Below are 27,441 nucleotides of genomic sequence, written 5' to 3'. Positions count from 1 at the left end.
TTCATGAAACGAAGTTTTTACATCGGTGATCATTAATTTAAGTCGATTGAATAATACAATATAATAAGTTATAGAATTTGTAATTACTGTTTAAACCTGTAACTTCAGTTTACGGAGAGCTGCGAGGATTATCACTGCTAACATCGATGAACGAAAGAGATATAATATGATGTCACATGCTGTCAGCTTTTACTCACGAAATGACACAGTACTGGCACGTTAATGGCCCCTCGGCTTTTATAAAGTAGAAATTGCGGTACCATTATGGGGGCTCTCAACTTCAATTTATATAAAAATGTAATATCGTATTAGGAGATCGTCTAATTCATGAATATCACGTCGATAACGACTTTCGATAGCTGAGAAATGAAAGAAAACACGTAAAGACGATATTTATTAGTTACACTCACGTATGAAAATATATTCTCAAAATCGAACTATGATAGTACTCGTGCGTGTTTAATTATACAATAGATTCTTAGCAAAAATTTATCTTATTTTCTTGTCACAGTAATATTCTGGTACTTGTTCCGCGATTTAGCAATTCTTAAAAACAATTTGAACTGCGAGATAGATTTATTTTCTACAATTAATGCCACAAGAAATTAACACCGATATTTTTATACTGATTCAAAGATGTGTCATGAAAAGGAGAGAAAACTAGTTTTGATAAAGGACAACTTGTAATATATCATAGAGAAATGGGGCAAAAGTTATCGTGAAATTGCACCACTATTATTATAAATCGTAGCAGATATTATTGGAAGATATAAAAGAGAGAAACCTCTTCTTTCTTCTAAATCTATTACACAATTAAATGTTATTATTAGGAAAAATTTGTTTACATATTTTCGAGTATAAGTAGAACAAGCAACACGATATTTAAACAATTCTCTCTTATGGGGGGTGTTAGTCCTGCATTCGAATATTTAATATGAGTACATAATTATATACATACATTGTGTAAGTTTCGTATCAGATCATCGATCGTGGAAGCGTTAAGACCCGATTCGATCGTATTCGATTATGACAGCAGTGAGATGGAGGAAGAAAGGAAACCCGCGGAGAAAGTGACCACGCGACACCGCGTGTAGCTGCACGTTATTAAACGCGGGACGCAAATTACCGATATAATTACGCGCGTGTATCGCAGCGGACAATTTGTAATGCGGCGTATAATGCGATGATAAATCACCAGCGCGCGCGTGCACGTACTCATACATAAACATATTCACCTCGGAGCACCATGACATTCAACACTCAATTAACGTGCGAGAGAGCAAGCGCGGCGTCGCGTCGATGCTTAATTTAATGATATCGCCGCTACTACTGTTCATTATCAAAATTTATCGCCGACCAAGTTAACATGGTAACCTGGTGCGAACAGATCAGCCGGTCGTCGATCTTTGACTTGGATTAATCGATGTATTTTTGATCGTTGGAATTTAATTTTTAAATGGCTGGGTCTGATTATGAGTCCAAGAAATTTGATAACATACGGCAAAGCCTTGAAGATTTTCATACACTGGAGTAAATATCGAGATAATAGAATTTTTAATACTTTGACTGCCACGTTGGTCATATATGACCGACCACGGTTTCTCCAGTGACGGCATGGTGGTCATTGGTGACCGGAGCGCTTGAACTTCTTACAATTGTAAAAATTCAATGAAAATTGAGAGTTAGGGCATTTTGAATATAACCGATAAATAGAAGATACTTTGAAATAAAAAGTGCCCCATTCAACAATTAAACATTTTTATTAGAACGTCAATAAAAAAGAAATGACAAGAAATCTTGCATCTAACGGTGCACTGTGTTTGCATTCATATCTTTAAGGGGTAATCTACGAATATTACAAAAACACACCTTAGAAAATAATCGTAAAGGCTGATTTATAATCATATAATTGAAGTTAGGAGTGTGAACATACCTTACTATTATATATAGAATGAGCAAATACTGTTTACTAATATCTTCTACACGTTTCAACAATATATTCTGGTCGTTTTGCATACGACGAAATAACGAATGCGAATGGTTTGTCGAAATAAACGAGGCCTTGTTATAATATGTCGCTATCAACTATTACCAAGGCGTCACGGTGGTCATCCGTGATCACCAATAAGATGAACGGTCCATTGGGGAAGAATGTTGTCTTACATCATTAATTTATCATTATTTTGCCATTATATGCTTTGAATAATAAAAATACTCTCTTGGTGTCCTGAGCGAAACATGTGATTTCGGCGTGGCAGTCAAAGTGTTAAATAATAGAATAATAATGGAATTGATTGCATAATCGAAGAAGAGTGTAATTCTAGTGATGCACGATTTATTTCTTAATTGTGAGAAGCTACTGTTACATTGATATTAAACATCTCTTAATTTCCAACGACTCAGATTGGGAATTGTTCAAGTAATTACTTCAAGGAAAACTCTACATCTTTTTCTTTCGTATATCCGTGACTTAGAGATCGCTGTTACGAAGAGAATAGAATTTAGTGAAAAAAATTGAAAATAAGGAAAGGTTCATATTATTGTGCCGTTGAGTATAAATTTTATTTTCGGTTACGAGGTCTAGAAACCAAAGAGTTATAAGTAGATTTCTATTGCTGTTTCTTGTAGCCTTTAGCTAAAGCTACACACCAAGGTTAACTTTTGGTAATGTATTTTGTTATAAATATATGAACGTGTCTATGTAACATTGAAAGAATGAGGATCTGGATCAGCATATACTATATCTGTACTTATACCTATACTTATTTCAATTTTTTTTTCTATTACAAATTCATCCACTCGTTCCTCTATCAGTCAACCTCAATAAGGATCTTTATTTTGTCGAATACATTCGTCGATTATTAACATTCCATTTATTCAAATAATATCTCAAATAAATTTCTTTAAAATCTATAAATTCTTCACGCAGAAAAGCTCCAACTTCTTTTAAATTCCTAAAATACTAAAAGAGCAAGAGAATGGCATGTCTTCTAAATTTTCTGGAAATAGCTTGCAAACCGGCTCAAGTGTTTTACGTAAATTTTTCAAAAGTTACAAAAGTTTCTAAGTTTCACGCCACTGTCCTGTAAGTTCTCGTTTACTGGGAACGCGGCATAACGATAATGTGCGAGTATAGCCACCCACATACGTGCCAGCGATGTGTTTATTTTCCGGTGTCATTTACTCCACTCACGAAAGAGACACGGGTGGGGAGAAATGCGATTATATTCCGCTCGGCTAAGTGCAATTAGGTGAAATATACAAGCATGAAAAGGAAAAGCACGATGTCGCTTTTGTTATTCTTGAACACGCACGCCTCAAGATGTTCTACGCGTATAGTACAATGGTACGCCTTCTCGAGTATCTCTTCTTTGTCACTTATTTTCTGTCTGTCGTTTTGTAATTCGCGAATGTTATTCGATTCTCTGTCGATTGAAATTCGCGAAAGCTTGGAAACGCTTGTTAGATTTAAGATTAGCCATCGAAAAGACTAGAGAATTTGTTTCACGCATTTAATTCGCGTAATGAATCAGTTTTGGACCTATTTTGTTGGATTATGATGCCTTTAGTTTAGATTGACAAGAATAAGCATAAAAATAAAATTTACGATCAGAAGAGTTAAAATTGCATATTGTATATTTTAATCGAATTAATTCCTCGACTGATTGCTTTTTTTTTACTTATTTATTTTTCTCTGTGTAATACCTTTTTTAAAAGATTAGAAACTTTATTTTAATATTGTTTTTGGAAACATTTTAAGTTTCTAATTTAACGGGTGGAAATGTGTTTTCTGACGTTACTAAAAAGTTCTCTTTTATGCAAATTTAGTGGAGGAAGTCGCAGGATATTTGATTGCTATAAAAGAAGATCGAAACATTGATAAAAAGTTTCGTTAATTTATTACTGCATATGGATTATGTTTTGAGTGGTTCAAGATGAAACGCGCTATCAGAAATATGCTTGACAAAGGTTTGCAAGAATTTACGATGGTTGCATGAGTTAACAAATTGATTAAAAGATGACAGTGCAATTTATTCTGCTTTGTCACTCTATTGTAGTTGCAATCTCGAGAGTAATACTCACAGAAGCTAATCGATGTAATTAATTATTTCTACGCTTGTAGAATTTTGATCGTTAACAAGATCGTTATAGAATGGCCTTCTAATTTTAACATTTAATAGGTTACGTTAATTAACTTGCGTTATCTATGAGGGACGTAATAAAGAAAATTATATTAATATAAAATAGTTAGAGAAAGGAATAATTTGGTACATTCAAAGAGACAAGCGTTTTCAACATAAATGATAAACTCACATAGCTAAACGAAAATTATGCGTTTCCTATGAATCATCGTGGTTTTAACTGAATTAACTGCAACTAATTCTATTAATACTTTTGAAATGTTGAAGGTGGTAACAGAATACATATTTAATTCCAATGTCAAATGTGTGTTGATCAAAATTGTGTTAATATGGAATTGATTGATTATTGGTCACTGATAGTGTTGACATAGAATTGATTGATTATTTGATTACTGATAGTGTTGATGTAGAATTCATTGTGAATATAGTGAATTCTATAATTGCACTTTTATGAAAGATGCAAAATGTAGTCTTTTAGTCTTTGTACTAATATCACGATTGATTTAAATAATTTTACTGAAAATGATCCCGATGATAACCAATCGTTCATAGTAGAAGCGTTTCTTCGATAAAATGTCAATTAACGACAACTAATATATCAGAATATTCAGCTGAATCATTTAAGGCAAAATAAGAAGAACTTCATGAAACTTTAAATCACTGAATCATTTCTTAAGCTACACCAAATACTATGAGCAACGATTTCTGTCATCCAAAAGATGGAAAATATCCTCGTGTATTACCAACTGGTATCCGTGAGTTCCGGTGATGCGTTTAGAAGAGAAATATCAGAGAAATCGGGTCGTGCTTACCCTTACATTTGAACTTGTCGTCCCGCATCGAATCGATCTTCCGCTTCTGCGCCCTCTTCGGCGACTCGCACTTGGCTCCCGACGTCTCGATGGGGTGCGCGTGAAGATACGCGTTCAGCCATCGTAGATTGCAGTCGCAGATGAACGGGTTTCTTGCCAAATGCCTGCGGAAAAGCGAGAGGAATTTCTTGGAAATCATTTTCTACTTTGATCAATCTCTTTTTATTCAACCCTTTCCAACAGGTTTGGGATTTCATTTAGGATCATTACTTCACTTTACCATTTTATAATTTTATTATTATTCTATACGCCTGATGAGATTAATTTACGCCATTTGGAATTATTTAAAGAGATATTTTACTTGAACAATTTTAAAACCTTTTTAAATTTTTCTGAGATGAAAGACATAACTATATGGAAAGAAATATTTTTCTTATTTTAGAGAAAGAATTTAAATGGTAAAAGATTTAGCTCAGAGTCCAGTGTTATCGATTCATAAAATTTACCAACTTCGTTACTTTTAAAGACACGACGATAGAATCTGTAATACATACGAAGGAATAAGAAATCTATTTATGTATTTTATGCAAAAGAAGATCTTATTATAAATATTCAGAGATTATTCTTGCATCCAATCATCATATTATCGCATCTCAACTTACTTTTTTCTATAACTCAAGTATCATTTGACGCCTGGCGAAATTACGATTATAAATCAATAAAAAATCAAAAAAATGCAAAATTAAAGCTTCTTCCCTATGTGCCAATAATTTTCAAAACTATTCAAATTTCTATCATGATGTCTGACATTTTTCGAATATTACCATTACTCGTTGATATCCATCGTTGCTATTCTCTAATAGTTTCAAACGAATAATATCGTGATAATACAATTAATTCAAACAGAATCTAACAATTTGCCCATATTTTCATGAAACAGCGAAAACGCTGAAAGAGTGTCAATCAGCGAACAACCGAGGCCAGAATATTCTGTTGAGCCCGTGGTACACAGCGAAACGAACGTGTACGGTGACACGAGTTTGCAATTCGATCCTGCACAACGCGTTGGAAAGGGCTCGAAGCGTTAAAGCCGCGGTAATTTGTATAAATTAACGGTTCAATGGCGGGATACAAACAGCGTTTCAATGCTTCGTAGATTGGCGAAAGTTCCATTGGCCAGGGATCTGATGTTGTTATCGTAGAGCGACAACAGAGTCAGGCTGGTCAGATCTCGGAACAGATCGGTTCGTATGCAGGATATCTCGTTCGCGTTCAGCAGCCTGAAAAGTTTGTATTGTCTCGTCAATTTACTATCGTTTTTTACAATATCGTTTACAATTTACAATATCGTTGCGATGCATCCATTTTCTCGTGCAATAATTAAGCAATATGTGTGTAGGAATTTATTTTACAATCAATTCAAATTAACTGTTAAAAGCTATCAAGTGGACGAAAGTTTACTGCAGCATATCTATTTTTAAATGAAAAACTGATTAAATAAATAAGTAATAAAGAAATTTTGTCTATGATAGCATTTAACGTTTGAACAACTTTTATCAATGCTGAACATTTAATGAAACTATATATAGCATTAATTATATCGTTTCAGACGATTACTGATACTACTTTTGATACTACTACTTCTGTATGAAGTACATACATATTCCCAGTAAATAGTTCGTACGTTCTATATAAATTTTCAGATCTGTTTGAAGTTTTACCAATATAATATAATACAATTACTAAAATAATCACAATGCTAATGAAATTTCAAAATAATTTCCCCATTAAATTTTACTTCTTCAAATTAATCAAGTTTATCGATGATATATTAAACGCGTATACGAAATAAAATGTAAACGATTTCTATGTCGACTTACAGTAACTGCAAATTGGTCAAGCCTTGGAACAACCCACCAGGTAATTCGGTGATCTTATTTCCATACAGCACACTGTAATCAAGCGAAAAGCTTCAGTCAGAAAAATATTCTAATTTCGAATTGGCTGTAAATTTTGCTATTATACATTATACGTACAGTGACTCCAACGATTTCAAGCCGTGGAACGCGTCGGCCGCCACCTTTTTAATTTGATTGTTGCTGAGGTCGCTGTTGACGAGCGATGAAAAAAATGGCAAAGATTAAAACATCGTCAGGCGAAATGAAATCGCGTTCGGAACACAACATGAAGAAAAACATAAATTGGATTAATCGCGAACGTCACTCACATTCTGCGCAGTTTTCTGTACGGGGAGAAAGCCTTCGGCGGGATTTCCGTGATACGGTTCTGCTCCAAACGTCTGCGAATGATTGACAACATAGAGAATAAGTTAACAAACTCTCAAGCTAACGACCGCTTGATTTTTCCGCGTAGAAATTGCCTCGGGAATGGAATACGGAGAAATTTTCGTGGATATCAAATTAATTGGTTTTTATTAACGACCGTGACAATTTCTAACGTGTTGAGAATGAATGTGCACGAGATTTCCAATTGTAATGCAACTGATTTGTTTTTGCACTTGCTATTTATTTATTCTTATTATTTGTAACTTTGTTTATTCTTGTAAGTTCAGATTTGATTTCATTCATTTTATTGTTGTGCCAGCAACAGGCAGTTTATTCGTGGAATTATTCGTTCTTAATTTTTAGATAAAATTGAGAAAAATTTTAACCAAATTTTACTACATTTACTTGTTATTTTATTTATCCTAAGATATTTACGTTACATTGGTTAAATACGAATTCATTTAGTTACTATCGTTAAATTTGAAATTTGATTGTCTTTGTCCGTCAAATTCGATGTTTAGGAGACAATTGGCAATTCTATACGGAGGTTGTGACAAAATAGTGTGTACGAACAGTTCTGTGGTATCCTCCGGCAGATGGGTGGGTACTTTCGTTAAAGAATTCTCTCTGCAGTCGACGATACCATCAGCGCATCTGCAAGGATGCGGGCACTGCGGTTCCGCGCTGCACTCTGATCCTGTACGTTCAACCAGCCCGGAACACTTGAATTCGTGCTCCTGTTTCGCGGACAGACACATGAAAGATTTCAGTACGATAAAGACACTGCTTTAAAAATTCGCCAGATTATACCAGAAAATATTTTGGTTAAGACGAAACGTGGTAAATATAATTTAATACTAAAATTACCAATTTTTTGCGACTATGTAGAGAAAACTTTTCAGGAGAGACATTTTGTGTTAGTAATTGTTAAAAATTTGTAAGTTCTTTTAGCAAATTATTATGATATTAGCTTTTATTCTTAATTATTACAATACTGACTGTAAAAGGAATATGAATATAAATCGTTTAACAAGAGATGGTAAAAAATTTAAAAACTGCTTCTACAAGCTACATTACGATGAAGATGAAGAATAAAAGATTTAGTTTGGGGATTGTCTATCAGTTGTGGATATTTAAACATTAATTAAAATATTCCAAAGGGTTGATCTACATGAATGAACATAGGTGGACTAAGTAAATGCACAGTGATCGTTTGTCATATTTTAATTGTAATATTCTATGTACAGTAAATCTAGAAGCACAAACACATTACATATTGGTAGTTTTAGTATTAAATCTCTAAAGATAAATTTTTATTTAAAAAAGTCAGTAGTAAACGTCGATATTTTGAATACTGACAGTGTTATAAAGATAAAGTAAATTTCTTTTAAAAATTGATCTCATACGAATAGAAGAAGAAGAGTACAGATCCTTACTGACCGGAAGTATTGATTAATGGAAAACTAGACGAAGTAGAAATACCATCATGGACAGGCGTATGTGAAAGAATTGTACAACGTTTAAAACGAAGTATTGATTATTTCAGTTCTAAATGTTGCTTTATTCCAATCCATTGGTTATGTTTTCCGCGGAATTGAAAACGCGTAAGAATATTTGGCATCGATCAAACCTGTAAATCGGCGATATTTCGATCCTTCAAATGAATTGGAGAGCTGCATCGCGTGTGTTGTCCAAGTCTCGGATAGGTTTTTAAATGTCGAGAGAGCCAAGCTAAGTGACAATCGCAAGATAATGGGTTATCCACCAGCTTTAATGTTCGCAAATGTGAAAAGCCACTGAGCATTTCTTTGCCTAATGTCGTTAACTTATTGTTGTTCAACATTCTGCAACAGAACAACAGTATATAAAAATTATTTATTTAATCGTCGATCGACAAATTATAATTGCATTGTATTTATCTGCTTACAATACTTCCAAATCCTTTAGCTCTCGTATCGATGCCTCGTCAATGCAGGTTAACACATTGTTGTCGAGATACCTGATAACAAAATTTGTTTATCTTGATATAAATTAATGACAAATTCTTTGTATTTCAATGCTCCTACGCTTATTTTTATACGATATAAGAAAAAATTGTTTTATTCATAAAAATTCGATTCTCTTTATGGGACCAGTGTCTGACTAATGTGACTGATACTACTGCATAGAGCACGCATCTTTGATCGCTTCTACTAGTTTGCGTTTGACTTTACTCAGAGTTTCAATTACGGTACTTCGATGATATTGTCCACAGGAATTGTTAAGATTGCACTTACAAATACTTTAGGGATGAAATTCCTCTGAGTGTCTTTGGTCCAATCGTGGCAATCTGATTGTGGCTAAGGTCTCTGCAACAGGACACCATTAATTATTACGGAAAAAATGATCGTTATTAGATGTTACAATAATACTAAAAATTAAAATTTAGTTCGGTAGAACAATTGTTTTTAAAACAGAAATATTTATACCATGGCGTACATTAAAAGGGAATATTTTTATTACACAATTCAATGTTGACTTGAATCATAAAGAAGTGCTGTTCTTTTATATCAACCTTGCTACTTTCCTTAAAAAGTTACAAAATAACTTAATTTAAAACATGTTTCCCATTATTAAATACTTTTTTCCAGTCTTATTTGACAGTCTGTTAATCCTTGAACAGGAACACTGTGAAGAACATTAACAAAAACAAAACCATCTTAATCGCCTGATGATTATGAGTAAATCAAAATTACTCGTTTTTCTCTTTAAGAAAACTAATTATCGACTCGGTTAGTTTCTTTTTTTTCTGAGAAACTCGGCAAATTTTCGATAAAAATACAATGAAAAATTCAACAAACGTCGTTTACGGAAACGATTACGTTGCTACGATTAATTATTTATTTAAATGCAATGTTTGTAAAGGAGCTCGTCATCGATCATGAAAAGCAAGAAAGTTGAACTCTAATACTTGGTGCATTGACCTTTTACTAAGTTTTCTGTCTTAGAATTAAAGTCTGATTTCCAATGGTGGAACAACACCGGTGTATGTTCCACTTCGCTACAGTTGGTATCAAGTTCGCTCTACATGTGATCAATAATTTAAGAAGTTGTCGAGTGTCAACTATGTACTACAGTTCCATGGATGACCCTCCTCCCCATGGAAATTCTTCGGAGACAGTCCACAACTCACGTGTGACCGCGTGCACGTGCGCCAGTCACGTGGGTGGCTATAGCCTTCTTTAAGGTTTCACAGGGTCGTTACACGAGTAACGAGTCACCATTTCCGCGGCTTCACGTGACACGTTTCTCTCTCTATGGAATAGCAATGTCTCTTCAAAGAAAGCGTTACGTTGTCACTTGTAGAAAATATTTACGTTAGTTACGAAAACGTTAGATACAGTTTCAGATTAATAATTAAGAATAACAGTAAAATGAATTATCTATACCAGTATCGACAGAGATTGACATTAAAACAGTTTAAATGTGATTTAATAATATATGATTTAATTTAATGTAGAACGTCTGACTACAGTTCTTCACAATTTTATAATCTTTTAAAATACGAAATAGATTACTTTTTCCGTAATAGATCGTGAAAATTATTTTAACAAAGGGACATGATATTATGGTAATAAAAAAGCGTAGCCTCTTCTATAAAATTAATTAACTTGACATTGAATCAAATCGTTGATCATAGAAATACGAAGGAACAATTCATTTCCTCTATACTAATTAATTTTTATAGAAGCCTTTCATTGATACCTCCAATCCTTTATAAGATATTCGATGAGATATTGGTTGATTATAAAGCATATTAAGTTACCTACCATCAAAAACTTACAAATAACATTGTTTGCAAAACTATTAATATACAGATACGATAAATTTAAATCAAGAAGCTTGTTAATGAAATAACTCTCGATGGTATACATAAAATAACCATTAACATCTCTCATCCTATATCTTAACGTAATCAACATGCATGTTAAATTTAATTTCAATTACCAACGCTATCGTTAACTTATACCATATCCACATATTTGCTATTGATAATCGATATAGTACGACATATTTTTGATATTCACCACGGGATAAGGTTGCGAAATTAACTGAAAATGTTTTCTTAACAGAATGCGCTTCATCATATTTATCGTCATAATTTCCTCGGTACGCGAACACCATGAATAATGCATGGCAACGCAACGTTTTTCGAGTGCAACGCGCGCTTAACGGTAGAGTCAATCACGATAATGGATCCCTCGCTAAACCGTAGGGTTCATTTAAATAGATTGCGTTACGTCTCGCGTTCCTCCGCAAAGATCCATCCGTTCGAACCTTTTCTCGATGCACGAGTTTAACCAGACGTTCGCGATGATAGGTTAGAGGTCTCGGCGCTTGGTTCACCGTTGACCATCCATTGGCTACGAGACTCGCAGTCTGTAATTATGTCCGCTATCCGAGGCTACGGACAAAGCATCTCGACAAGACGAATACGAGGTAACAAAAATAAGAGATAAAGGCTCGAAAGGGAAGCTCGGTGGAGTCAAGGAAATCCGGAATAAGTAAGGGAAATCTGTATTGAATAATATATCGTATCTATTTCTATAATTAATTTGAAAATTTCCTCTTGCCTAATAATTTATAAGTTGTAAGTTATACACTTTTTTCTTGTAATTTTATAATTTTATTACGATTTCACGTAAATTTTAAGTACGCTGAATTAACATGGTATTGTATCCATGTAGAAATATACACTGGTTCACCAAACTACTGGAACACTTATACATGTTTTTTATGAATACATTGTGTGTGTTACATAAAACGTTTCGAAAGTTCATTGACACTATAACAAGACTATCACGATTATGTGGGTAGAGTTTGAAACGAGTTTAGAGAGATGTATAGAAATTGCAAGATGTTTGAAACAAGTATATATTTCATAGATATCAGAAGAGTATTTAAGTCGGTCGATTGTCAGTTATATTGGTAAAGCACAAATATTCAATAGAACCATATTTAACATCTACTGAAATCTAGAAATGCTTTGTAATGTGTAACACGTAGAATATGGATATACAAGTTTTCTATGGTAAATATTCAAATACTTTCGTCAGTAAGTGTACACACATATGAAAATGTATACATAATCATCCATATACATACCATATAATTTTTACTATTTAGAACTAAACTATATGTATAATTAATTCTCAGACTAAATAAGGGAAAAATGTTGAACAAATTGAATTGAAATATTTATTTTCCATGTACTCGAAACGCTTTGATAAAGCAAGAACCAGCAAATTTAGACTGTTGCTTACCAGAGCCAATCCTGGAAGCAATTACCGAATTTCGGCCACGCAGACGTGCCGGGAGCAAAAGGAGAAGACCAGGCTTTTAGTGGTGCCGGTTTCATTTGGGACTGGTGTTGTAGCTTGATCATGATAAGTTCCTAATTTGAACAAGCAATTTGGTACGACCATGAGTGGAATGCTTCTATTCCGTTGACGGTGCGATTCGAAGAAGGGTTACAAGGGATAATTAAATTTACTTCCTACTCTTTTCCTTTTCCTTGATGAAAAGCAGTGTCCACGTGTCGATGTAGCACTTTTGTCCCCCGTAAATTCCCTAGAATTTCAATAATTTCGAACGCGTTGCCTGAGATCAGTGCCGGTAGATTAAACTCCCACCGCGCTCCCAGCCAATCCAGAAAGCAATTACTGAATTTCGACGTAGCCGCTCCTTCGGTGGAACTAACAAAAGGACCTTCTGGACCTCTCTCATCTCTCTCTCTCTCTGTCTCTCTATCTTTCTTCCTCTCTCCACCTCTTCCTCTGTCTCTCTGTCTCTCTAGTCAGTGCTCGATTCCAAATGTTGCTGGTACTGTGCTTTGTGTTACCGCGATAAGAGTTGGGTGAAACGGAACCTGATTGGTGACCGCTTTTGAGATCATAAGGGAATAGTTTGTCTTCCGTAAAACACTATTCGTAGCTTGTAACTATAATTTAGGTATAGTGTTAATTACACGTTAAAAAATGTAATATTTTTGGAAAATTGAAAACGAAGTGGTATTATCTTGCTCGAGAAATTGTCTGTCTTTGCAATAGATAAAATAAATCGTCGTTGATAAAAAACATTTCTTTGTACTTGCTCCAGACCAATAACTCGTAAAAAAAACACATAAATGCTGCATGTAGCGGATCTTGAAAATTAATTCTTACTAAATCTTGAATGAAGAAATTGTATTTCAGGCTTTTAATTCATTTTTGCACAAGCAATTATCTGTTGTCTACGGCATTTTCATTTGTACCCTGTATATCATAGTTTAGACGGAAAATCAGGGAATCTTAATATTCGTAGAAATGATTGGTGCAATAATTATAAGGTTCGAGTTATTTAACATTGTATTCATGACCCAATTTCGCACAAAATAATTACGCAAATATTCAAGGAACTTAGGTACATTCATGGTTAATGATAAATTACGCCGTATTTGCATGCAATATCTGCGGGCTAACTATGATAAACGATGTTACGCGCAAAATTGCTGAAAATTACATTCAATTTTCCTTCTTCGTCCTGGCCTCGTTTCTTGTTCGATATATTATTTCTATTATTAAACCAAATGCATCTCTCTGTCTCTTTCTATTTGATCTTTTATTAATATTCGTTTATTAAGATTTCCTCCATATTTCTCATTTACGCTTTCCACTTTGATATTTAACAATTTTTCAAAATTAATAACTCTACCTCCAGCATTTTCAGATTAATATTATATGTTACTATTATAAAGACTAATATTTCTCGAAATTTTCAAGAGACTGATAAGGATACATATCTAATTCTAAAATGAAATAATTAGTTTCATATAATATGAAATTTAAATGGTAACACGCGCTTGATTCACATGGCTATACAAATTTAATATCTATGAAAATGAAATGTTGAATTTGATTAAGAAAAGAGTTCATTGGAAAATAAAACGCGTGTCGACCTGTCGCTATTGTAAATGTAAACAGAACAACGTTTCGTGCAACCATATCTAGAATCAAAGAAGCCTAGTCTCTTACGCGACGAAATACCATTTCGTCCATAAATTTTGATGGCTAGGAATCGCAAGACGTTCAGTGGACCGTTTCGTTGCTTAAATCACCGCAACACCAGGTTGTCAAAGCGTACGTAGCTAACGTTTGTCCCGGTTATTATCGGCTTAAGTGTACAGCGAACAAATGTTATTGCCTCGTAAATACAAGCTTGTACGTTCACCACAGGTTCGAGGGGTATCGCGTTTCAAGCTGAGAGCAATATGCTTGCACACGACGTAGTGATACTAATCAGCCGCGTGTCCGCGCCCCTTTCCATTGTGTCAAACCATTTATTACCAGCGGAGCTTCATCCTCTTACCACCTCGAATAGCTTTCTACATTTGTGCGATGGGTTAATCACATGTTTCCGTTCTGCGCTGTTCCGTCTGTGCTCCACGGTATCTCAGAAAACACTACGAAGCTCTTCGCAGAACGATGGTACACGATCACATCACAGAATCGAAGGAATCTTCGTGTACAGTTAATTAATATTTTGCGCCTTCTGATTGCTAGCTTGTACAGAAATCTCTCGTGGGACGGTGCAGCGTGATTAATCAATTTTCTCGGTACGTTAGAAAAATGTACGTAGGATAGAATGAGTCTGGAATAATTGCTGTGAATAAATCTGTCATTTTTTACTGATCGCAAAATTGTATTGTTGGGTAGCTTTTACGTTTTTTTATTTTCCATAAGGTGGAGTTTTTTTCCATACAAGTTACGAACATTATTTTTTAATATTTATCTCGGAATTTGCGATTATTTATGGTGTATCCTGTTGATAAATAATTTGATGAGAGTAAGTAATTTGTTTCGAAAGATGTTTAATATTAATTATGTATCTGAGTAATGCAATTCAGGATTTGGTAAAAAAGTAAAGTTAGCCAGTTCGCTTTCTCATGTTACGTATATTTGCATAAAGCTTCTCCAATGTTCATTAGCATTTTAATGAGGCATCGTTGTCACGATTATATACGTATGTATTGATAAAATTTGAAATCGATTTGAAGATTCGAAAGTCGATAACGTAACTCGTTATGTATACGTGGTACATCGTTTACAAGCGAAAACAGAATTTACATATTTGCAAATAAGATGCAAAGGAAATGTGTATAATGTAAATTTAATAATGTAGTTTGTACGTATTACGTACACGTACGATAACGATGCAAAAATCTATGCTAGTTGTTGTTTTAACATATATTATAAATACATTCTGAGTAAGCTTACTATTATATTTATAATTTTATAATTTTGTTAGATTCGCGGTAAGATAAAATTAATTACTTAGCGTGATTTCATGTTGGATAAAATTGCGCGTGTTAAATAATGTAGCTTTCAACGTGAATGTTAATAAAGATTTTAAAGTAAATGGCTTCAATGAGATGAGATCGTAACTAATTAAGTTTCAGTGAAGAGAATATTTCATACAATACCTTAGTTTCGTATTACTAATTACTTTCAAGAGAAAAGCCAATCCGTGTTTTTAAATTCAAAAAGCTTAAGCTTAATAAGCTTAAACGTAGGTCGATTAATCTGCGTATCATTACCGCGTCGCTGTAATATACTTACTCTGGTTAAATATCTTTCTTTGAAGAAAATATTTTTACTGTTACTATAAAAGTATTCCACGCTTTACTTACGTTGATTCTCATATTGGAATAATTACTTAAATACTGTTCTTCCTAACTCTTTTTTACGTCCCATATCTGGAAGCTTCATAATAGGTGGATCTATTTTAATTGCTATAAAATTGATGACAGAAGATTGAGAACACGTTTTATTCGAATACATTCCTTAATTACTAATACTTCTTTTTCGAAAAAATTCATATAAATGTGTGTTCTGTGTAGCTTCGTTTCCTTTAATTATATAGCTAATTGTGTACTAATTTTCGATCGGAAGAATTGAAGTTTAAAAATTGTCGTATAAACTTTGATCGTTAAAACTTCCATTTACAATCGCACTATATTGTTCGGAAATTATAAAAACCGTATGATCCACATAATTCAATAAAATAATATAAAACAAAAAATATTGCGCATCTATTATTTCCTTATAAAACGAAAGGGACTTTTGGGACAACCCAATATTATAGAAACGTCCTATTCTGTTTCGCCAAGCAACACCCCCATCCGTGTGTTAACCTTCTCTGGTTTCCTACAGGGGCATCGACTTATCCACGCCGGATGAAGGATTATCAAGCGTCCGGATGCCCGTGAGAATCTCGCAACATAATACGTCCTTTTGTAAGCTGGCTGATCCCGGCCTTATCATCAGAGACTATAGGTTTTCGTGTCCGAGGGCAGAGTGGAAGGCCTCGAGACTCGTAGAACTTTCGAGTTCTCATCTGACCACTTCACAACGTGATAGATGGGCCCATTCTCCGCCATATTCCTTTCTTAACCTTACATCTTCTTTTGTTTTTCTCTTCTGGTCTTCTTTTCTTATCTTTCTTCCCCTTTCACTTCTATATAATCGAAGATCACATAAATAGAAGAAACGTCCCTTTCTTTTTTTCATAGTGAACAAATTTCTTGACCATCGAGCAGGTTAACATGGCGTACCATTCACACAGAAGCTATGTCTGTTTAATCATGATAGAGGTTGGGTGTGTTCCCATTCTCCTTTTTATCCTAGACCAAGTGACGGACTTGGGATCAGTTGATTAAGATTCAGGATCGAGAAGCACTCCAAGGGAAAAGTGGATCTTCGTGTTAATCTCGCTAGATCGCATTCCTGACGCTGGGTGCTCGATCTTCCTGCTGGCCAGCGGCTGACTGCTCCTTGATCCGGGGTCGGTTATGAAGCATGAATTTTTCGACTGACTGGTTGATTGTAGATAAAGGTAGAATGGGATTGTAGAAAGGAGCAGCGAGTGTTTTCTTCCATTTCAGTTTTTATATACTGATCATCCAAGTATTGTAAGTCGCTCATATAATTACTAATAAATTATAATTTCTTTTGAGGATTTTTCTAGTATTATTTATACTTTATTCGTGTAAAGCTGTTTTAATGATGCTTATTTTACGCTGCGATCGCGAATCTGGCAATTTCTAATTAACGATACTCCTAAATTACGTATTATACATCGGTATGTTTGAAGGATATTTTCCTAACAACAATTTTTAATAATACGATAATACAAGCACCGACGATGAAATAATAAAACAACAACGAAGTATACTAACTAAAAATATGTATCCTACGAAAATAGCAAAGAGAAGTATCGAATACAGATTCGTCCTTCTAAAACACAATTCATTCGAAAAATAATTCGCATACCGCGACAGAGCTGAGAAGAACAGATCGTTGAAAAACCTGCTCCATTTTCCGCGAACAATAGCCTCCGTTCGTAACATCGTTCAGGTGTGGGTAACATAAAAAAAAATTGGAAAAGTCGCTTTCTAAAAATGCGGCGGTAGCCCAGTAGTCGATAGATGAAACTTCCGTTCGCTTTTCCCTCCCATTCTTTTCTCATCTTTGCTATTCTATTTTTTAAAGTATAGGAAGCAGAAACTCGAAAGCGAGAAGCGAACGATCGGCTTTAAAAAAGGAGCAGAACAGAGGAGGCAAAATAGGTTTAAACCCAGAGCGGCAAAGTCATGCGTGTTCAATATGGGCAGAGTCGGGGGCGGGGAGGGGGGGAAGAGGAGGAAAGCGGCTTTCACAAACCGAACTCGCGTACTTCCGCGTGTATACACGAGCGCGTGGGTGGTATGTAGGCCATCGTCTGAAAAGTTTATGCGATAACCTCCGTGCTGCGCCCGACACTGACGAGGAATCGCCCGCGTGGACTTCCCGCGTGTACAGCTGCCACGCGTTTTAAACAAATTCGCGATATCAAAACACGCCTGTCAACGGTCGAACGAATTGTAAAACGCGGCCGTCGCACGGCACTGATATGATTTCGTTATGTAGGTAGCTGTTCGCTTTTCCTTGTTTAAAGAACGTCCCATTGAATGACGAGTAATATGGAAGCGTATGTTCTTTTTCCGGCTTGATATTTTTTCAACGAAGATTACTTGGGATTTTGAGTTTCGACCAAAGCGCTATGTATATTTGCAGCTTATGCATTTAAAAGCTATTTCCTTCTTTTTTGTTTGTTTGTCATACGGTAGTCGTGGGATTTGGAGTTTTTGGGGTTGGAGGTTTTTATTCAGCCAGACAGATGCGCGCAAAAAAAATTTTTTTAACTTTTGAAGATGAATGAATTTTTATTCACAAAGATTATTTATTAGCTTGCGAAAAAGGCCACTTACTTGTCTCTTCGTGTATGAGTTTATGCACGGTAAAGTTACTTCTTAATTTACGTAAACGAGTCGCGGGATCTTTACCTTTTTGTTGGAAGTTTATTCACTGAGAGGGATCATCCATTGGGATTTATCTAATGCAAAATAATTTTGGGATATTTACAGAATTAAGTTTTTTTATCCTCTTTTCTCACAAAATCCATTACCAGCTTTTCTACTTAGTATTTTCAATACAACTGATGCGTTAAATCGATGGATGTAATACTCTCGAAAAATATTATTTCGTGTTACAAATATTCCCTTAAATGAACGCCATTTTTACGACAAATTTTTTCACAGAAAAACGAATTAATTATTTCAGTCTGTTTATCAATTAAGTACACTATTAATTCATGCAGAAATAATAATAAATAAGTGGAAGGATAATTTCATTTAATTCTACGGTACTCACAGGCGCTTTAAATTCATCATGTTGCTAAAGAGAAGATCGGGGATGTGACGTATTTGATTATTGTTCAGACGTAGCTTCTCGACACCGACTAAATCCTGGAAGGCACCTCTTTCTATGGTGTGAATTTGATTATTCGATAGGCAACTGCAAAAGACGTATTGAACACCGAATTTGTTATATCAGTTAACTAAAGATTTTGTTCGTAACTAAACTAAAGGTTTTGTTTTTAACTAAAGAGTTTGTCATTATAGTATATCGTTACAAAATCGCATCTTTTTTTCTCTCTAGTATAGGATTTTCATTTTTCTTCGTGTACGTATATGTACAAACGCATCCTTAGAATTCAGCGAAAAATGGATTGTTGAAGAACGGACGTTTCATATATTATAAGATAATATCGTGCATGTGATGCGCGTGCAAAAGTCTTAACTATTTCTGCATTATGAACACGAACAAATCTGTCGACCCAGTTAGCGTTAATTACTTTCGTTTCACGCCGATCTCATCTTGAAATTTCGTTCTTCGCGTTTCGAAACGTGCAAGAAACTTTACGCCCTTCGGAGGAAAGTCACGGAGCTGAAAACAGTCGAGAAAAGAATACAATCTCTATGCATAGAGCGAGTTTCACACAGAATTCGAGCAACTTTGCCTTCTTGTTGCAACAATGGCGTCCACGCGGACGACGTTTGCGACAAATTTACCGGAATTTCGCCAACTTTTCGCTCCCCTAAGAGTCGCTTCAACGGGCTTCAGCTCGTGGCTCTATTCAATTCTATTTGCAGCACGCGACCAAAGCTATCCGTCCCTTGCCTTTTGTTAGTGACGGGATCAAGCGCATTGTAACCAGGTTCGAAGGTATAACTTTGAAAATTTTCTTCAAAACTACGAAAAAAAGAGAACATTGTAGGAAGATCCGAATTTAGACTAGACATGGCGAGAAACAAAAATATTCGTACAATTGGGATGTACAGATAGTAAGAGTGATATTTTTATATTGTACTACTGTATGTGTATCATACATAGATATTTTCAGAGATAAATGTTCCCTTGTATATTGAGTAATTAAATGGCAGACTTGTATGCATCTTTGAAAAATTTTCTTGCTAAATATTATAACGAGTTACACTTTGGATAATTTAGATACTTTTTTGTATTACATACATTCTGTGCATTTGGCAAAACAATGTTCTGTTTGGACTTCGTTGCTTTCATAAATATACAGGGTGGTTGGTAACTGATGGTACAAGCGGAAAGGGGGTGATTCTACGCGGAAAAAGAAGTCGGAAATATAGAATAAAAATTTTTCGTTTGAGGCTTTGTTTTCGAGAAAATCGACTTTGAATTTTCGCTCGGTACGCGTGCGGTACGTTGTAACGGATCTCACTGTAGATCGTTGTCTCGATGGAAAAATTAAAGAAAAAAAAAATAAAAAAAAGAATTTTTATTCTATATTTTCGACTTCTTTTTTCGCATAGAATCACCCCCTTTCCGCTTGTACCACCAGTTACCAACCACCCTGTATAATTACATAAATATTCAAAGTCTACTAATAATATAAAAGAACATCGCTCTTTTTCTTCTACATTCCAACTGTATGAAGATTGTCGTCTTGCACTGTAAGTGGAATTAATTTTTTATAAACACTTTGAGAAACGTAACAAAGCCGAAAGACTAATTGCTAAATTGTAAGAAGACAAGTATAACAATTTTCTACACTTTCTAATAATTGATCATTTTCTATATTTTTCGAGAATTCATACTTCTCTAAATGTTCTTAGAGTTAATAATTTTCCATATCCACTAGTTCAAACAATTTCCAACCAATTCCCTGAAGAATGTACTTCTCTTCGCTGTATCACTTTCCTACGAAAACAACGATACTCGAACTTGATCCCATCGCTATCTAGCGTCGCAATTCAACTAGTATACGACGCGCTTCGTTATTTAACGAACAGATACTCACAGAACGTGAAGCGTGGCCATGTCCTCAAAGTCCGTCTTGAATATCACCGAGATATTGTTCCCTTGGAGGTCCCTGGAACAAAGAGTAACGCAGCGTTGAATTAATCTCGCAGTGACACAGTGGAACGAGTCAATAATACGTCCGTCGTTTGGTCGCCGGGCAAAAATTTCATTTTCCTTCCTTTCAAAAAATCTCATAAAAATCTCGCTATCTCGAGATACGCACGTTGTTCCTCCTTTTACACGAGAACAAGAGATGAGAGAACCACTCGACAGTGGTGCTTAACTAATTCCATTTCAACTTTCACCCTCTACTTTGTATCGTTCGTAAGCAACCCCTCAGCCCTCTGAAACCTCCCTCCTGTGTTCATCGTATTTATTTGTCGCGAATAAGTATTTCTGTTTCCCTGGTTGGTGCAAATATTTGTCTCGTCGCGAAAGGGAGCGCCAGTACAAAGAGCAAACTTCGGAGAAATTTTATCGCCAGCCCTTTTTCCCTCGTTTTAAAACGTTGTCGTTTACGCGCCGCTCAAAGCAACCTCCCGCTACGACAAAATCACCCTGCTGATCGTGAAAACCGGCCTACTGGACCGTAAACCCTGATTTTGTTCGATACTTTGTCGCGTTATTTTTGCCTTGATTTACATTGCGCAATATGACGTGAATGTAACAATTAGACTACGGATTTTTATGTATTTACGACAAATTTAATTCTGCTACGATCCTCGAATTTTTATATGTCGATCTTGCTTTCGTTTCAGCTATTGGAATATATGTGATTTTGTGAGCTACACCGGATCAGCCGCGCAGTAGTGATACACATATATGTGTGTGAGTATGTGCGTGAATATATGTACGTGCGCAGCGTCCCATAGAACAAAAGAATGTCACTGATCCGTACGCATAGTAAAAGTGAGACTAAATGAGTACTGAAACACGTGTAATGAGTATCTATGAACATCTTGTAAATCGCATATTGAATAAATACAAAACTATTTTATTATCATCTCTACATGTGATGAAAGTGTTCCTACATATTTATTTCGGCGATTACGATCCATAATTCTCAACATCAGCAAAGAAAACGGATCTGTAACTTTTGAAGATGTTAACACTTTGACTGCCACGTTGGTCATATATGACCGACCACGGTTTCTCCTGTGATGGCATGGTGGTCATTGGTGACCGGAGCGCTTGAACTTCTTACAATTGTAAAAATAGAATGAAAATTGACAGTTAGGACATTTTGAATATAACCGATAAATAGAAGATACTTTGAAATAAAAAGTGCCCCATTGAACAATTAAACATTTTTATTAGAACATCAATAAAGAAAAAATGAGAAGAAATCTTGCATCTAACGGTGCACTGTGTTAAAACACTGTGGCGTCCTGAGCGAAACATGCAATTTTGGCGTGGTAGTCAAAGTGTTAAGATTAAAACGAGAAACAATGGTGAACAATAAGAACATTTCTCTACATTTTCCCAAAACTGAAATGTTTCTCGACGTTCCAAAGATTCGATTGGTTCAAATGTCTCTTTATTTTACTTTAACTTACTTATTGCTAATAAATTTCCCAATATTTTTAAACAGATGAAAACGTTAAAACGTTCGCGCAAACCAGTCGAGCCAAATATCATTGGTTCGAACGGTGTGGTAAACAGAAAGCGTGAATTTGCTTTTCTCGCGAAAGGAGAGCAGAGACCAAGAGGGTTAACCGTCAAACACAGCCGTCTGCTCTCCCTTGCTGGCAAATTATTAAGACCTTATTAAATTGGTTCCTTTTACCGTGGAAATTTTTTACCTGACAAAAAACGCCAGACATAGGAATGAGTAACGAGTCAGGCCTACTCAACGACCTCCTCTATTTCTTCATCCTCTTTCTTTTTCTTATTCTTTCTTTTTCTCTCTTCCTGATTCCGTGGTCTTCTTGTTGAAACGTTGACGACAACGACACGGTGGAACGTAAATTATTTCCTCGTTTTCGTAGCCAGACACGCCGGTTCAACGACGAAACGAGAAGCGAAGGACTGTTTTTAGCGGCTCTTTTAAGTCTTGCGTGAGATTTTAATTTCAACCGTGGCGGCCATGGCCTTTTTTCGGATCCGACCGGTTGCTTTCCTCCTCGTCGTTTTTCCATTCTCGCCTGCCTGGATATTGTCGTCGCGCCGCCCCGGAATAATTGCCGTGAGAGACCCGGGCACAGGTGAATGTCGAGCCAAAGCAGCGGAACGCGCTGCGAGAATCAGTCGTTTGATATATTTCCGGTTCGATTTCAACTATCGAAAGGCTTCGGAGAGAGGATAATTGTAAACCATTGACTCACCGCGGTATACTTTTGTCGTCTTTAATTCGCTTGAAACACACGATTGGAATTTAATCAACTTCCTAATGTCGCGCAGAGATACTGTAGGATTTTTTTTATTTATTTAGAATAGATTAAACAGGAAACGATGGTTATTTAACGTGAACTAAATACAGTAATGTGCTATAACTAAGACAACCGAGTAGTTATGAGGCGTATGTGTTGTCCGTGATAATTGTAGCTGTTGGCTGTAGATGTCGCTGATGGGGTACTGTTATTTTTCTTCCAATTTTAGATGCGTGGAAGAAAAATCGGACTTCCCGAACGCTCGTAACCTAAGGCGCTAATCACTGCCGTCGTCCGACACTAGTTAGTGTCGAGTGGTGGTATTTGCTGTTGAGTGCCGCCACAGTTAATTTGACTCTCTTTCACGCGGACCATCCTCCTCGACAACGCTGACAGCACTCTCTCTGACGACGCTGACAACACTCTGATTTTTCAACTAACTACTGCCTGTTAATTCGTCTTTCTCCCTTAAGCATTCTTTTGTCTTTTCTCATAGCCCTACCACGTGCATGTTCCGCAATCGTCCGCGTTCATGGTCACTTTTTTCAGCGTAACTATTCGACTGATACACCGACGACATATTGATAGGTTGTTCGGTCCATTGAAGTGTCCAAACCCTTTTGGCCTGTCGGCAATTAGGCTTTCTCGCAACATTGTTTATGGTTCACCCGATATTTCTTAGACAATTTGTCCACGATAGTACAATACTATAGAGTTTGATCTTCTTACGTATCGAAGTCAGAGTGCTGCACGATGTGTATAATACGTAAATGAGTTTATAATTTTATCACAGCTATTAAACTGATAAATTGTGTTTGATGTATCTGTTTAGAGAATCATATTTAAATTGAATGATATGAAATATAAAATTCTTAATGACACTAAACTTGATAGAATTTAGAAACTAATATTTTTAAATAATATTAAATTCTAAAATTATAAATCTAGTATATATAATATAATATTAATGATAACACCATAATTATGATAAATCATAATAATGATTTAAAGTATTCTTTACTTTTAAATAATAAGTAATCCTCAAGTAATCCTCTGCTAAATTAATAATATAATTTGTCAATTTATAATTCTATTAATTCTTAAATTTACCTGGAACATAGCTTCTATAATACGTAAATTATAGCGTTTTCTTCGCATATAAAATAGATTTATCATCGTATTACACTGAAACGGAATAATATATGCAGGAAATATGAGGCAATGTATAATATACGTTGTTACAAGACGATGTTATTTCGTCTAATTACAAATTTCGATCGTAATCGCGATATTTCACGTGAAAATATAATTTCTCTGCACTGGAACGCGACAATTTACTGGTTGTTTTGAAAGCAGAAAGGTTGAGGATTGTTTGCAATGGATGATAAATCTGGACAAATCGGGTTGTATTTTTGGATTTCCATCACTCGTGTTAGTATCCGATTTATTACAGAGATCGTTCAACGTGTTTGTCCAATCGTAATTCGAGCGAAATCGATAAACTTGTAAGCTGTCGGGGTATTTGGGTTACAAGGGAAAACAAGCTTTTTCAAATCGGTGATTTAAACCGATGGAAATTTAAGATTCTTAACATAGAAATACGAAGCAAATAATGAACCGAAACGATAAACAAACGACAATGGAAGATAAAAATACAAGTAATTAATAAAACACGTAGAAATATTGATTGTAGGAAGAGATGGCAATTATTTCTCAAACTATCGGTTGTAGAATGATAAGTAGAACTCGCGTAATTATAGATTTAATCCTTCCAATTCTTAAATCTTTAAATTTCTAATTTCAAATTCTTAATTTTATAAAATTCCACATTTTCGAGCTTTGTACCCTGAAAAATTTTAACTTTCCAAATTTTACTTCCTATTATTATATATTTACTTATTTCCACAGTTATTTCTGAAGATACTTACGATATACAATTATACGTTTTAAAAATGATGATAATTTATTACGGAAAATAATTCGCTGCATCTCTTCTGTAATTATTTTACATAAAATAACAGTAAATTAATAACAAACAAGTGTTACGTTTGGAAAATCAAGCGCGTAGAAACATAGAGAACACAAAGTCGAGTAATTAAGGCATAAGGATAAATAAAATTCCGACAGCGAGACTAAGAAGGAAAACACAGCGATAGCAATAAAGAGTGACTGACGTAAAAACAAGCGAGTGGAAACAAAGTGGATTTTGAGCGAAGATATCTTTTAATCGGGAGATCAAACCACGAATAGTTTGGTATAGCGTTCGTAACCATGGCATCTCGTTGACGATGGTCAGAAACAGTTTAGTGAAAGAGTTGCAAAATAGAAAGGAAAAGACAGGAGAAGAAGAGAAATAGTGAGAATAGAGAAAAAGAGAGTATCGAACAGCATATAGAGAGTAGAAAGAGAGAGAAAGAGAGAGAGAGAGACAGACAGAAAATATTTAAAATGCAACCCCGGAGCATTTCATCGATGGAAAAGAGTACGACAGCAGAGATAGGCGGCAATCCTCTTGATAATCGTTAAATGAAAAAAGCGTGTTGACGGTGGGTAAACAGCAGCGCGAAAAAATCTGTCGAAGCGGGATCGGTACGTGACATCGATAAACACTTGTTTTTCGCGTCCACCTACGCGTGTGACTTTTCGCTTGTGAAGAGAGCTCATACTAGTGAAAATCGGCCGTCGAAAAAGGGCAGCGCAAACTTTTCCCTGTTCACCGTTTTCCAATTTCGAACTACGGAAACGTTTGCTCCGAAAAAAATTCCTGGTCGAGTATAGCTTTTCCCAGTGGTAAACATTTTTGACGGAATTTTGAATTTCAGTTTGAAAGTTTGTTACGGCTTCAGCTGGAACGTTGAAGTTCAGAAGAAAAAGCAAGCCTCGAAATAAATACATTTTTGCAGCAAAATTTATTGAAATTAAGAGTGTCGCTTCGAAGGAGTTTCTTCGAAAGTTTATGCATAATTTTTAATTTTATTTATGCAGTAATTTCCTTTCTCTCTGCACTTTTTATCGGTGAAAATAATGTAAGATAAAAGAATTGTCACATTATCGAGATCTTCATAGTTGCTGTAGTGAAGTATAAAGAATTAATTATAAAAAGATATGACAGAAATTTCTAGTTAAAGGTAGTGACATGGTTAATAGACGAATGGCAAAGGGAATTATGGTAATGAATACGTGGTTATACAAAATGGTAGACACGGGGAAATTTTCTGACGAAGATTTCGTTCCACAAAATTGGAAAATACGTATATGTTTGCCAATGAAAGGCTTAAATTGTTCACACGATGGAGATTAATGAAATAATAGCTAGAAATCATTGATACACCATAGTATCAGCATGTATAGAGAAATATTTTTACGGATTTTAGAATTCTTTTATCGGCGGAAATATTAGGATGTTCGTTTTTAAAAATCTTTGCTTTATGTCTAGCGAATAAACGAATTAGAGTATAAATTTGTAACACGTTGTTTTAAATATAAAACAAGGATACTTACATTATATTACTTAATACTGATATTTTACATTTATTTAACTTAAAGAAATTCCAAAGACTTGCTTGTCACTTTTGGCATACTAAAGGTCAATATTCTGTCTTAGACAGTTTAAACTATTGAATTCTTTTTAACATCGTGGTTATGAAAAGAAAGTTCAGGAATATGCTTAATATCTTTTTTACTAATCATCACTGTTAGTTCGATTATTTAGATGCAATAATAGCTTTGTAAAGTTCGAAGAAATTGAAGTATTTATTTTACAACGCTATGATAAAGTATTTTTCTTTAAATCATGATAATTTTGTTATGTCTCTGACTCGTATCGTAAAACTGTGTTAAAAGCATCCATTATCTTAATTTATTTTTTGTACTCGTATTTTGACAAAACTAATATAAATTATTTTATTTACCTATTACTTCACCATATGATTCTTAATGATTTAATTAGATTTTTAAATCTGGAATCTTCACAATAATAGAAACAATTCTACAATATTACTATTTTACAATAGAATTATTAAAAAATGAGCCAGATTTCGTACGATACTCGTGTAACAATTCTTCATCAAAGTTAATTCCGAGAGAATACGTAATGATTT

General features: G+C 34.9%; 1 protein-coding gene across 2 annotated transcripts in view; it reads right to left on the bottom strand.

The window, feature by feature from the left end:
• LOC117237625 (protein slit) overlaps positions 1 to 27,441 on the bottom strand; it is a 214,169-nt gene that overhangs the window by 17,873 nt on the left and 168,855 nt on the right. The window contains exons 2-12 of one of the 2 annotated variants that reach the window (XM_033501781.1): positions 20,971 to 21,042; positions 19,008 to 19,151; positions 9,516 to 9,587; positions 9,167 to 9,238; positions 8,870 to 9,083; positions 7,813 to 7,976; positions 7,182 to 7,253; positions 6,991 to 7,062; positions 6,835 to 6,906; positions 6,091 to 6,234; positions 4,961 to 5,118 (exon numbers count right to left, since the gene is read on the bottom strand). In XM_033501781.1, the coding sequence (XP_033357672.1) occupies positions 4,961 to 5,118; positions 6,091 to 6,234; positions 6,835 to 6,906; positions 6,991 to 7,062; positions 7,182 to 7,253; positions 7,813 to 7,976; positions 8,870 to 9,083; positions 9,167 to 9,238; positions 9,516 to 9,587; positions 19,008 to 19,151; positions 20,971 to 20,990 (1,204 nt within the window). In that variant the 5' untranslated portion in view covers positions 20,991 to 21,042. Of the gene's footprint in view, positions 1 to 4,954; positions 5,119 to 6,090; positions 6,235 to 6,834; positions 6,907 to 6,990; positions 7,063 to 7,181; positions 7,254 to 7,812; positions 7,977 to 8,869; positions 9,084 to 9,166; positions 9,239 to 9,515; positions 9,588 to 19,007; positions 19,152 to 20,970; positions 21,043 to 27,441 lie in introns of both variants that reach the window. The other variant, XM_033501780.1, reaches the window with a different exon arrangement.

Source organism: Bombus vosnesenskii, unplaced genomic scaffold (genome assembly GCF_011952255.1).
Source record: "Bombus vosnesenskii isolate JDL3184/JDL3185 unplaced genomic scaffold, Bvos_JDL3184-5_v1.1 scf7180000013394, whole genome shotgun sequence".
Taxonomy (NCBI): domain Eukaryota; kingdom Metazoa; phylum Arthropoda; class Insecta; order Hymenoptera; family Apidae; genus Bombus; species Bombus vosnesenskii.
This window is presented reverse-complemented; position numbering and strand designations above follow the sequence as displayed.